This window comes from Amblyomma mixtum, chromosome 8, assembly GCF_055824585.1.
Source record: "Amblyomma mixtum isolate Tamu chromosome 8, ASM5582458v1, whole genome shotgun sequence".
Taxonomy (NCBI): domain Eukaryota; kingdom Metazoa; phylum Arthropoda; class Arachnida; order Ixodida; family Ixodidae; genus Amblyomma; species Amblyomma mixtum.
The window spans coordinates 47,229,219-47,242,705 of NC_143019.1; the positions used below are offsets into that span (position 1 = coordinate 47,229,219).

Consider the following 13,487-nt stretch of genomic DNA (forward strand, 5'->3'; position numbering starts at 1 on the left):
GCAGGGCACGATGCCCTCCTACAAGAGGTACTTCGAACCAAAACCACATGAAGCAAGGGTTCCAGAAACATTATTCACTTTGGACAAATACTTTGAATGCAAAATATTTGGATAAAATCGATTGAATATCTGAAATTATCAAATATAGTCACACAAGCTTATCAAGGGTTGCCACTTCTGCTTCTCTTTGTGTGGGGCCTTTTTGGCTCACCTTTCGGTCGCATGTATAGCATTCCTGTGTCTGCTGGTTCTTGCTACTTATTATACAGGTTATGGCAATTTATTAAGGTGATGGTTCCATGCAAGCTATACAAGACTAACAAGTTTTTTCTGGCATCGCGTCTAGTCGTAAAATTTAAAAAAAAAAAATGGCAATGCAAGACAGAGGAGCTAAAAGGCAAGATATACTGGTGTATTATTTTTCCGCCTCCTCATATAAAAAAGATTCGATTGAGTCTCCCCATCCATTTGGGCAATCATGTTCAAATCAATTCAGACTATGCCTGAAACTTTGCCCCAAGCAAAAAAGAAAAACGGTGCCGTACTCTAAAAAAATTTTTGCACCATCCCTCTACATCACAAGTACGAGCACGAGAATGTAGATGTATGCCCAATAATGGGCACGTTTACAAAGAAAAAGACAAGCGAGCTTGTTTTTTTTTGTTTTTTAGTTTTTGCTTTGCCTGATGTTCAGACAAGAGCACAATCATTGTGCGACTGCTCCCTCACTCACTTGTAGACAACGTTGTCGGGGTAGGAGGTGTAGCCGACGGCATTGGCCCCCCTCAGCAGCATCTGGAAAGGGATGTTCGGGATCTGGGCACGCATCTGCTCCAGCCGCTCCCAGGGACACTCGTGCAGAAAGCGCATGGCCACATCGAATGTCGCACCTAGGATAAAGCATATCCCGAAACTCTTCAGACGTCGGTAATCACAAAAGCTGGACAGCTCATGCTCAAAATGGTAGCCAACGACTACTGATCTCCTCAGTGGATCAAGAATCAACGATCTCCTGATGGCGTAAAACCGCAACTACCGGTTCCACCTCTCAATGCATCTCTTGGCTTTATTTATTGTCGTGTCCGGTCGCTGTGTTGAATGCAGCGAAAGACGCACACGGTACTTTTAGACTTCGTTTATTTAAAGCTGAAGAGGGTGCGACCAGCGTCGACCGAGGCAGCAGCCGAACTGACCGCCCGAAGAAAGGAGGGAGCTGAGAAGCGTCCACGGGAGGGAGTGGCTTCCCAGAACAGGAGGAGGGTGCGGGGGCGCACCGTGGGGGGGCATCTGGTGACAGCGTGCGACGAGGGGCAAGTGTCGTTAGGAGGAGGATTGAGTGGTCGTTAGGAGGAGGATGCGAACTGTCGTTAGGAGGGGAATGCGAGTGGTCGTTAGGAGGGGGCGCACACACACAAAAGCAATATGGGGACACAACACTTCCTTCCCCCTTAGAAAGTTGCCTGGTATCGTGCAGGGGGTCGGCGCTCACGCGTGGAGGCGCGCTGGCTTTGTGCGCTCGGGGGAGAAACACTTGTAGGCTGGCTGTTGTTCGCTGTGTCTCCTGGGTCTGTCCTGGGCGAAGTCTCTTCTTCCGGGAAGAGGTGCCAGGCTATGTGGGAAAATGGTGCACGTGTTCTCTCCGCTGGCGGACAGCTCTCAGACGGCGTCGTAAATCTACGCAGCTGGTTGAGATGTCGGCGTGCTACTGTGCCATGTATGTTGACGAGCCAAGAGCGCAGGCCTATGCGTCTGACAATTGTAGCTTCCTCCCAGCGTGGCTTTTTCAGGAACTGTCGGGCGAGGACGCGCTGCCCCTCATTAAGCGTGCCGCAGCGCAGAATTGCTTTTTCTTCCCGGAACGTCTCTGCCTTTGGCTCGGGGAGGATGGCTGTGAGCTGGGTTCGCATTTCACGCTCGAACATCATTTTCGAGGGGGTCTCGCCTGTTGTGCTCTGAACCGTCGTGTGCTGCTTGAAGAGAAAGCGCGCAAGGCGGCGCTGCAGCGAGCCTGTCTGATCTCTTTCAAGGGCGCGTTTTAGCTCGGCTACGTAGCGCTCGGCTTGTCCGTTTGTCGCTGGGTGGTAGGGGGCCGATGTAACTGATGAGATCCCGTTGTCGCGATAAAACTTGAGGATCTCCGCAGACACAAACGGTGTTCCGTTGTCCGACACTACCTTGCGCGGCAGGCCGAACGTTGCAAATAGTGATCGGAGGTTGTCAATGACTGCTGCCGAAGTCGTCTGTCCCATTTGCCTTATCTCAAGCCACTTTGTGTAGGCATCTACGACCACAAGGAAAGTGCAGCCCTCAATTGGTCCTGCAAAATCAATGTGCAGTGTGTGCCATGGTGTGTCTGGCTTTTCCCATTCTGGGACAGGAGCTTTCGGCGGGGCGCTCCGGCTGCTCTGGCAAGGCTTGCATTCTCGCACCACTGTTTCGATGTCGTTGTCAATGCCAGGCCACCACATGTAGCTTCTGGCACACTTTTTCATTGCAACGATGCCCCGATGTCCGGCGTGGATGAGAGACATAGCTTGTGCGCGTAGTTCTCTCGGCATCACAACTCGGGACCCAAATATGATGCAGCCGCGATGGGTGCTCAACTCTGTAGCTCGCCTGCGGTAAGCGTCGAAGTTGTCCCCTTTGAGTTTATGCACGTTGCCTTGTTGAACAGCTGTGTAAACTAGCCGGAGAGCTGCGCACTTCTGCGTAGATGCTGCAACTGTGCCTGCTGTAAGCGGAGGTTCTGGCAGTGCTTCGAACATCAGAACGTCTCCTGGTGGAAATGGTTCGTCAACAGTTGCGTCGAGTGGCAGACGGCTTAGCGCATCGGCGTTTTGATGTTTACCGCATATCATCACGCCTAGTGGAGAAAACCAATTTCTCCCTAGAAGGCTTGATCCTGTGCCCTTCACAACAAGCAGAGGTAGCGTATGGGTCTGGCCGTTGTAGTTAACCTGCACGTTGGCAGAGCCCAATAGTGGCAGATTCTGTCCTGACCACGTTCGCAGGTGCGTGTCGTCTTGTTGCAGGGCGGGTGCGTCAGATGGCCATGAAGTTCGGAACGTGTCCTCACTGATCAGAGTACAGGCTGCGCCGGAGTCCACCTCGAACTTAATCAGCTGGTGATGTACGCTTACTTCTGTAAAAATCTTCGGTCGCGTGCCGAGATTCATGGTGTTCAGGTCGTACAACACAGATGGTGTTGCTGATGTTGTTCCATGGAGATCAGATAGCGGCGTATTCTCTGAGGCGTTGACGCTGTGATTAGGCTGGGAAGGTGACTTTATCTTGGCAAGTCTCCGTTTCGTAATGCATGCTCTTTCGATATGCCCTCGCTTGTGGCAAAAATTACACGTGGCTGACTGGAATCGACATCCCTGGGGGTTGTGTTGGTCGTCACACCGCCAGCAGCGTTGTGCCTTTTTGACCGATTTTACAACAACAGAAGGCTTGCGCACCTGGTTGCTTGTCTGGTGTACCGGCTCGGTGTTCCGGCGAATCCCTCTCTGCTGGTGACCGGCGCTCTCCGCTCGAACGGCGATGTCGTAAGCTTTGCTGAATGTGAGGTCCTTCTCAGCGAACAGGCGCTGCTGCAGTGACTCGTCACTCAGTCCGCACACAAATCTGTCGCGTAACATCACGTCCAAGGGAAGCATGGTGGTGTTAGCAGAAGAAGCTGCGTCTCCCTCCTGCCCGGTAGCTGTTGTCGACAGCGTTCCAAAATTGCAGTCGGCAGCGAGCTTCTTGAGCGCGGCTACGTAGGCGCTCACAGTTTCTCCTCCCAGTTGATCTCGTCGTTGGAAGCGAGCCCGGCTGTAGACCTCGGATGGCCTTTGGTCGTAGTGCTTTTGCAGCGCTTTTACGATGTCGTCGTAAGACACTGCCGCTGGTGTGCTTGGCTGAATAAGGGCGCAGACAGTATCGTAGGTCTGCTCCCCGCACAGCGTCAGCAGGTTGGCCCTCTTCAAGGCTGGGTCTGTGATGTTGTTAGCTTCAAAGTAGAACTGAAGGCGTCCAACCCACGATGACCACGATGAGCCGTTGAATTCTGGTATCTGATTGGGAAACCCTCGCGTAGCCATGGCTTGTCAATAGCGTTGCGTAGCGCGGGTCGAATCCACTTTCTCGTCGCCACTGTCGTGTCCGGTCGCTGTGTTGAATGCAGCGAAAGACGCACACGGTACTTTTAGACTTCGTTTATTTAAAGCTGAAGAGGGTGCGACCAGCGTCGACCGAGGCAGCAGCCGAACTGACCGCCCGAAGAAAGGAGGGAGCTGAGAAGCGTCCACGGGAGGGAGTGGCTTCCCAGAACAGGAGGAGGGTGCGGGGGCGCACCGTGGGGGGGCATCTGGTGACAGCGTGCGACGAGGGGCAAGTGTCGTTAGGAGGAGGATTGAGTGGTCGTTAGGAGGAGGATGCGAACTGTCGTTAGGAGGGGAATGCGAGTGGTCGTTAGGAGGGGGCGCACACACACAAAAGCAATATGGGGACACAACATTTATTTATTTATTTGTGACGCTGAGTGTGCCGCGGCATAAAACGTGGTGTTAGTCACTAACCTTTCTAAACGGCTTTCTAAACGGCAATTTTAGTTCAGAAGTGTATACATATATATATATATATACACACACAGTGAAAGCTCGTTAATTCGAACCTCGATAATTCGAACTTTCGGATAATTCGAACTACACTACTTGATCCGGCCAAGCTCCATTGAGATCTGTATAAAAAAGCCCGTTAATTCGAAAGCGAGTCGGTTCCGCTATGGATAATTCCAACTACGCGCCGCCGCGTCTGTGCGGCTTGGCGCACAGCACGTGGCCAAAAAAAAAAAAAGCACCTCCGCATTGTTAGAGGCTGCGCACGTCCTAAACGGGGACAGAAGATGGAACCAGATAAACCCGTGGAAGAGTGGCTAAATACTTGTTAATTCGAGCCCTGTTAATTGAGAAATACGGATAAGTACTGTCGGTGCGGTCCCAGCCAATGCCCATGAAAGGCTATGACTTCAGACGGGCGCTACAAATTATATGCGCAAAACTTTTTTTTGCGAGTGTCGTCGTCCACCCTTCCACCCATCGGTGGAAATTCTTAGACAAAAATCGAGGGTGCGTGGGTTCATTATGCGAGTGGGTTCGTTACGCGAGTAAATACGGTACATATACTGTAATGCAAATGGTTCTTATCAGTTTTTTCGAGGCCATTCGATAATTCGAACATCGGATAATTCGAACTTCTTTCCCGGTCCCTCGAAGTTCAAATTAACGAGCTTTTTCGTGGAATTCCAGGTGCAGATTTTTTGGCACCAGTCCAAATGAATTAAATTTGATTCGACCAGGTGAAATGAATCCACCTGAAATGAACGGAGTGAATTAAGATTCATTTTTGTATTGTATTGTATATATGGGCTTTAACATCCCAAAGCATTGTGGGCTATGAGAAAAGTATCTGTAGTGGAGAGCTCCATAGGAGAGCTATGGATTAATTTCGACCACATGAGATTTTTTAATGTGCACTGACATTACACGGTACATGGGAGCCTTGCATTTCACCTCCATAAAGGCGCAGTTGCCACGGCCAAGATCGAACCCGCGTCTTCCGGGCTCAGCAGCCAAGCATTTTAGCCACTGAGCCACCGTGATGGGGCTGAATTAAATTCAATCTCTCTTGTTAAAATAGGTATATATAATATGGCGCAAACATCGAAGCAGTTGCACACATAAAGTGGTTAAACATAACTGGTGCAGGTTTCGTCCTGTCAAACAGGCAGCCTTGCAGCATTTTTGAAACAGAATGCCCATCAGTAGCACTGCCTATGTTTAAAGAGGCAAGTTTAAGGGGGGACAAGGGTCTTAAAACTCACCTTTTTATTTGTGGCTAGAATCTCGTGAAATTTTGCACACAAATGTGTTTTTCTCTTCTGGTTCCAAAAATGTAATCATAACTGAGCTGGTTGTCTTAGATCAAAAGTTATCTTGAATTATAGAGTGTAAGTAGGTAATTTCTTAAGCAGCTTTAATGAACTTTCTCATTGCATTTTGTTGCTTTTAATTACATGAATTGATAGCCAGCAAATTCCCATACCTGATGACATTCTTACTTTTTTGTTTAGGCCACGTATAAATGGCAATTTACAATTAGCTTAATGAGTTGCAGTGTCAAATACTGCGACCTTTTACTCTTGACACAATATATCAGGATGACATGCCTTTAGAGAAAAACGAAGAATGTCATCGGGTATGGGAATTCTCTGGCTATCAATTCATGTAATTAAAAGCAACAAAATGCAATGAGAAAGTTCACTAAAGCTGCGTAAGAAATGACCTATTACATTCTAGACTTTTCAAGATTTAAGACCACCAGCTCAATTATAATTACATATTTGGAATCGCAAGAGAAAAACACATCTGTGTGCAAAATTTCACGAGATTCTAGCCATAAATAAACAAGTTAGTTTTAAGACCCTCGTCCCCCCTTAAAGGTGCACTGAAGAGGATTCTGAACTTGTCTTTTTGCCGCGGGAACTCGATCTACAAGTTCCTAGCATTCTTAGAAACTGCGACTTATTGCCCTGTGTGGCCGATTTCCCTAATTAAATCGAATTAACGTCCGGCTCCCGCCTTTATTTTTTTAATTCTGCCTCATACGGTGGGCGGAGTCGTCCAACGCGTGAAGTGCCTTTCAGCCAGCTCCGTGGAGGCTTTGCTTTCACTTTATTTTCTTTTTTAGGTTTCCATGAATAAATAGTTTCATTCGCAGATAATATAGCCGCAAAATAAGCCTGCAGAAATAAAAATCGGCACGGACTATTTCCTACTACGGACTACTACGTATTACTCCGCCGATGGCAGAGCGGCAAGCCGCCACGGGACTGGGTGAAAGGCACTCCACGCGTTGGTCGACTCCGCCCATCGTACGAGGCAGAATTAAAAAAAAAAGGTGGGAGCCGGACGTTAATTCAATTTAATTAGGAAAATCAGCCACACAGGGCAATGAATCGCGGTTTCTAAGAAAGCTCGGAACGTGCAGATCGAGTTCCCGCGGCAAAAAGACAAGTTCAGATTACTCTTCAGTGCACCTTTAATGCAACCAGCAACACTTTCTTTCGCAGTCTGAAGTCCTTTAGTGTTTAAACAACTTATTCTTTTCCACATCCCTTCCATGATGCCAAAATTACCAAATGTGCACGCCAAGAGCACTTACCGCCCCAGTTCTCCAAACTGTACAGCTTGTCGAAGCTGTGTGCGACGAAGGGGCTGATGTTGAGCAGGTCGATGGATCGCACACGAGTCGCCAGCAGTGACTGGTGAGCGTCGCGGAATGTCGTGTCCATCAACAGCAAGCCATCGTGCTGGCGCACTTTCTTGGCAAATGCCTCCGGCCCTTCTTTGAGTAGGACGTCACGTAGTCCCGGTGGTGGTTTGGAACCTTCGCAGCGAACCAAGCAGTGAAGTCAGCAGAGAGGTGATAACAAAAAAGATTAAGATGTTGATAAGGAGTTAGGAATGAGTCTAGCAGGTGGGGATGCAAGCAACTCCGACTTCTCACATATTCTTAGGAAATGTGAACAGAAAAGGAGAAACGGCTGCCTAAACCATGCCGCATGCTTTTCGAAGCTGCCAAGTTTCAATAGGGGATATTCAAAATTCCGCAAGTGCGCTTTCCCGCATAACAATCTTGCCCAAAACAAGATGGCTGACCATGTGTTTCCAGCTGAAACAAAGCAAGAAAGACTAGTTTTTTGTTCGATTCTTCCAAAATACGTTTCTTACATTCTATCCACACCTTTAGCGCCTGTCCTGTACCTCAAGTAGTTTCTTTACAGCGAAGTCGGCCATCTTGTTTAAGGCAACATAGTTATGTGGGAAAGCGCACTTGTGGAATTTTTAATATCCCCTATTGTCTTTCATAAACTTGGCAACAAGTAAAGAAAAAAAAAATCAAACTTCTTTTGGAAACTACAATCAAACCAAATCGCACCCCTGAAATGCTCCTCAATTCTACATCTCTAATATAGAAGTAACTGTTTTAAAGCAGTTAGAGCTTATCTAAGATTACCTGCTTCCCAATTCTGAACAACTTTACTTTTTCAGCACAACCGGCTTCACATCAGGCTTCAGGCTTAGTTTTTGAATGCATACACATTTTTCTCTCCATCACATCAGCAAAGCCAGACACAAGCGCAAAAGCATCAGTGCAACAGACATTCAAAGTATGGCAAACAAAGAGCGAGTGTGTGAACATGCATCTAAAAGAATAACTGCATGCAGGCTTCTGGAGGTTACCAAACAGGATCGATTGGTAAAGAGAGAAAGACAAAAAACGCTGGGTTTACCAGGTTTGTAATTCTCTTTGCCGGGCCCTTTGAGAGGAGGCAAAGGAAAGAGAGAAACAGGCAACAGTTAGGACAGTGACAAAACCACAATGCGACAAAAGCTCACGCAACCCATCCCAGGCTTTCCATCTCCGCACAGACCAAGCACAGAGACAAAAATAGGACACCACCACCTTCATTCTACCACACTCCAGCCCAGCATACAGAGACCGCCGCGATGCTTATATGAGGCAAGAGCATTTAAGAGGGGATGTGGGGATCAGATCACAAAAATCGCAAAAAAAGTTGATTTTTGAAAAGTACACTTTTTGGCATCTCCAACACTCTTTCTATGTTCTACCGAAATATTTCACCCAAAAATAAACTTTAAGTGCTTCAAATAAATATATTTGTCTGCATCTACACATAGACAGTGTGTGATAGCTTAGAACTTTCAGGCTTGTTTTCTCAAAAGTTTGTTTTGAGCTTAATACCTTGTTCGTGGAAAGCGTCACACAGCAATGGGTGCATGGATTTTTACCCCGTTTGTTTCGTTGCGATCACTGAAATGTGGTCTGCGTCAAGGCAGTCTCAGATTTACCATTTAGGCTCGCCTGTTTTTATTACATGGTAATTAGAGCGTGATACATTCTAAACATAAAAGAAGGTGCATATTGTGTCCTTTATGAAAAAGAGCAGAGAAATCTTTAAAAAAAATTAAGAGAGTCTTGATTTACACCACACTTCTTAGTAAATATAAAAAACATTTACAGACCTGTAGCTTGTTTTTTGTCATGCTAGGCTTTCCACAAGCAAGCAACATGGGGACAACATATAAACAATGATGAAAGGGAAACTACTGAAGCTGTCATTGTGAAACTTCATACCTTATTGTTTGACGCTGTTCTAAGCCAGTCTGCCAAATTTCATCACTCTAAGTCGAAAAATAGAAATGTTGCCTTCAATGCCCTCATCCCCCCTTAAATATTCTATCTGTCCAAACTGCACGAAAACAGGAGCTCAAATTTTGTGTTTGCGTCACAGTAATAAAGCTGGTCTTGGTTATTTTATCCACTAATCTTGTGCAAAAGAGATAAACTATCCGTAAGCTGTCCATGACAATACCAAACCAAAAAAATATGTTTTTGGCTTCACAAGCACGGCGTCACATGTCATGCAAACAGGAGGCACCCCCTAGTGTCGGAGAATGCAGCAGCGAATACCCCTTGAAAGAGGCCCTCCGACGAATGGCATCAACCTACTGTCATGACATAACAGTCAACCCGCATTGCACCTGCTGGCCACCTACTATGCCATATAAGGCAGTTGACCCCAATGTCATTACAACAGGTTGAGATCATTGGTTGGAGTGCCTCGTTTGAGGGGCATTTGCAGCTTCATTCCTGTGCTGTATCTGAGTAATCTTTCCTACTTCTTATCTCAGCAAGTGTTTCACTGACAATGCCAAAGTTATTTTCTGAGCGATGCAGCACCTTGCCGGTTTACCGTGCTGATCTCAATTCATTTTGAATGAACCAAGCAAGCTTCCAGCACGAAGCTTTGTACCACTACAGACACCCACTCCCAAGTGCTACCTTTAGGTGAAACCTAGGTGTGAACAAGCCAGTGGTGTCGGCAGGGCAGGTCTTCATGCCTGCCTTAGCACCGATGCAGACTGGCTGGTATAGCTGGCCAAATCTTCAGCTGATGTGCCTGATGGCCGCGTTTTTCAGGCTCCTGCAGCTTACGATGGAGCAAACTTGTGAAAATATCAAATCTAAGCACAGGCGCACACTAAGCCCGTTTGCTTCGTCGCGAAGTACAGGAGCATAGAAAAAGTGGCCGTCGCGCGCACTAGCTAAAGATGTGGCTGGCTGTGCATGGCTTAAGCGAAAACAAAAACAGGATAAGAATGAACGACCTACAAAACCACTGGCTAACACACAAGCTAGGAAACTTTCACTGCATTAGCATTATGAGTGATGTGCCCCCCCGAACTGTGGCATCCGAAGCAGTACAGGCAATCGGCCCAATATTAACAAATGGATGGTTTTACTCTGGCCCTTTGTAGCGCCGACATTTGCCAATATGTTTTGAATATTGGGCCGATTTGGGATGTGAAACCTCAGCAAATGAAGCCTCCACCCTGCAGAAACACCAACCACAACAAGCCAACGCAGCAGCGGAACGAAACGGCAACAATGAAAATCAATTAAAAGACGCAATGGGAAAGCGATCAACGTAAAAGCGAAATATACAACCACTACTACTAACACGATTTGCCATATCACACTGCATGACTGCCCACCAGTTTAGCTAACCTTCTCTTTACAAGCTAAAGTTCCGTGGGGAACAACAAAAAAGTTGCTTTAAGGGGGGACCCTGGTCTTGAAAAGAAAATTTCATTAATTTAGTCATAGTTATGAAATTTTCAGGGCACATATATTTTTGTGCCCTGATTCTAGATATGTCATTTAATTTCATGTAAAACAATTCCGTAAGCAGTTCTGCAATTTTTATGCAAATATATTGCGAAGAGTTTTGAACAAAATTTGCTGCAGGAAACTCGCTGAAATGTATGCCATTGGGTTCTCTTGACACCAAGGAATGGAATAAGGGTAAAATTATCATCCTGGCTCTCATAGAACTTGAGTAATAGGGTACTGAAGCTGCCACTTCAGAAACAGGAATACACACTTTCCCTCTCATTTCTGAAGCGACAATTTCAAAACTCTATAACTTAAGTTCTATGATAGGCAGGAAGACAATTTCACCCTTATTGTATCTCTTGGTGTCAAGAGAACCCAATGATATACATTTCAGCGAGTTTCTCGCAGCAAATTTTCTTCAATACTCTCCGCAAAATACTAGCATAAAAGGTGCATAAGTGCTCAAGGAATTGTTTTACATGAAATTAAATGACATATTTAGAATCGGTACACAAAAATATATATGCCCTGAAGATTTCGTAACTGTGACTTCATTAATAAAATTTTTTTTTTCAAGACCAGTGTCCCCCCTTAACGAGAGCTTGGTGCTCGGGACCCCAAAGATGCTAATGCTTCTAGATCTGCAGTGGAATGTGGTGCTGTAGAACTGCACCACGTCTTTCCAGTAAAACTGCTTCCTCCACTCTCTAGGTTGTGTGTCAAGGGCGCTGTCGCCAGTATGATGAATTATCCCCATCACCAGCCTGCACGTGCTGCCTATCGCACACTCACCTGGTGCAATCTCGGGAATGATTGGAGTGAGGTCGGATGGCTTCAGCGGAGTTGCCAGTGGGGTCATTGGACCATTCACCATGACGTTACCAAGGTAATAAAGCAGCTTCTGGGCCCTGTTCTGTGATGGCATGAAGAAGAAGAGCTCGGGGTGCTCGTCGATGAAGTAGGTGTCAACGTTGGAGCTGAGGAATTGCTCATTTTGGAACACGTTGAGCAGGAAAGGAATGTTTGTCTGCGTGAAAGAAGTGGAAAAAGCAGCAGAAATGAGGTGACCAAACTGGTTCTGGAGGGCGGCAAAGGTCACTCCATGTTCAAGGTACATTTGTCCACTTGTTACACAGCAATTAAGAACAAGAATCAAAGAAATCAGGAAATGGAACAGTAATTGCTTCACATCTGGGTGTCCATGGAGATGCAAGACAATTACTGCGCCATTTTCTTTCTTCAAAAACCAATTTTTTCAATTTTCTCACAACATGTGTGAGTTCTCACGTATATGGGAGACTGTCACAAAAAAAAATGCATTAGGGAATGTATAATTAAAGGAAGGAAGTACCAAAAATGAATGAACAAATGAATGAACAAATAGATGAACAAATAAGTGAATGAGTAAGAAACCTAGAAACAAATCAAATCAATCAGCAAGGGAATGTATTTAATGCACCAATAAATGAGACAGCCCACCAGTAAATCAAATGAACACACATTTGTTCACACATAAAGGTGACTGTCTGTATGAAGCAGCAATGTTCTAGCCCAAAGAAGAACATAACTGACACTAAACAAGCTGCCCACACTAAACAAGTTTGGATAACGTCATGCTCACCATGTAAGTTTGTGTACCATTCAATGTTTGGTTTCGTTTGGTTTATGGGGTTTAACGTCCCAAAGCGACTCAGGCTATGAGAGACGCCGTAGTGGAGGGCTCCGGAAATTTCGACCACCTGGGGTTCTTTAAGGTGCACTGACATCGCACAGTACACGGGCCTCTAGAATTTCTCCTCCAAAGAAATTCAACCGCCGCGGCTGGCATCGAAACCGCGTCTTTCGGGTCAGCAGCCGAGCACCATAACCACTGAGCCACCGCAGCGGCTGTACCATTCAATGTGGTTTAACTTATCGTTGTTACTGAGGAAGAGGCTGAAATATACTACTACGGGGAAAAAAAAATGACAGCAAAAAGTACTTCTATGGGGTCAATTCACCTAGCAAATTTTTGAAATTTTTCACTAGTACTAAGAACAGGTCTAGAGGGCCTTTAAATAGGAGGGTCAGTAAATAGCCGGTACAGCTTTCATTTACTACTCATTCACAGACCTTTATACTTATTGTGATGCATCTTTACATGTATTTCATGCAAGACGTATACAAAAAATGTGAAAACAAAATCCCCTTTCAAAAAAATCCAAAGTGGCAAAGGTAAATGGATTAGAAAAAAAGGAAAAAAAAAAGGAAGTATACAGAGTAGACACACCTTGACACCCCGAACACGAAACTCTCGGAGGCAACGGTTCATCTTGGCTGCTGCAGAGCGCATGTCGTGGGCATGAGAAATGACCTTGACAAGCAAAGAGTCGTAGTAGGGCGAAATGATGGCTCCTGCAAATGCTGACGCGCTGTCCAGCCGGATCCCAAAGCCTTCTCCGCTCCTGAACACCTGGTGCACAAATGAACGAAAAAGACCGCTTGATTGCAGCACAAGGGAGAACTTTCTTGGCACAAAAGTTGAAGGAATAATTACAGAGGTATGTGGCATGCAGAAGCACCTTTGCTGTAAAATGGAGTGGGTTCCAAGAGAAGGTAAACATGACAAGAGGCAACACAGGGCCAGATGAATGGAAGAGATTAGGAAGGGGTGGCTACAGCTGGCACAGGAGAAGAGGCCTGTCCCGATGGGCACTAAACGTCCTATGGATGTCCTGCAGACATCCTGAACATCCATAGGA

General features: G+C 46.2%; 1 protein-coding gene across 6 annotated transcripts in view; it reads right to left on the reverse strand.

The window, feature by feature from the left end:
• PCB (Pyruvate carboxylase) overlaps positions 1 to 13,487 on the reverse strand; it is a 47,307-nt gene that overhangs the window by 14,246 nt on the left and 19,574 nt on the right. For 5 of the 6 annotated variants that reach the window (XM_089557192.1, XM_089557189.1, XM_089557191.1 and 2 more), the window contains exons 10-14: positions 13,016 to 13,198; positions 11,539 to 11,773; positions 8,339 to 8,365; positions 7,207 to 7,431; positions 734 to 890 (exon numbers count right to left, since the gene is read on the reverse strand). In XM_089557192.1, coding sequence (XP_089413318.1) covers positions 734 to 890; positions 7,207 to 7,431; positions 8,339 to 8,365; positions 11,539 to 11,773; positions 13,016 to 13,198 — 827 coding nt within the window. The remainder of the gene's footprint in view (positions 1 to 733; positions 891 to 7,206; positions 7,432 to 8,338; positions 8,366 to 11,538; positions 11,774 to 13,015; positions 13,199 to 13,487) is intronic. The other variant, XM_089557194.1, reaches the window with a different exon arrangement.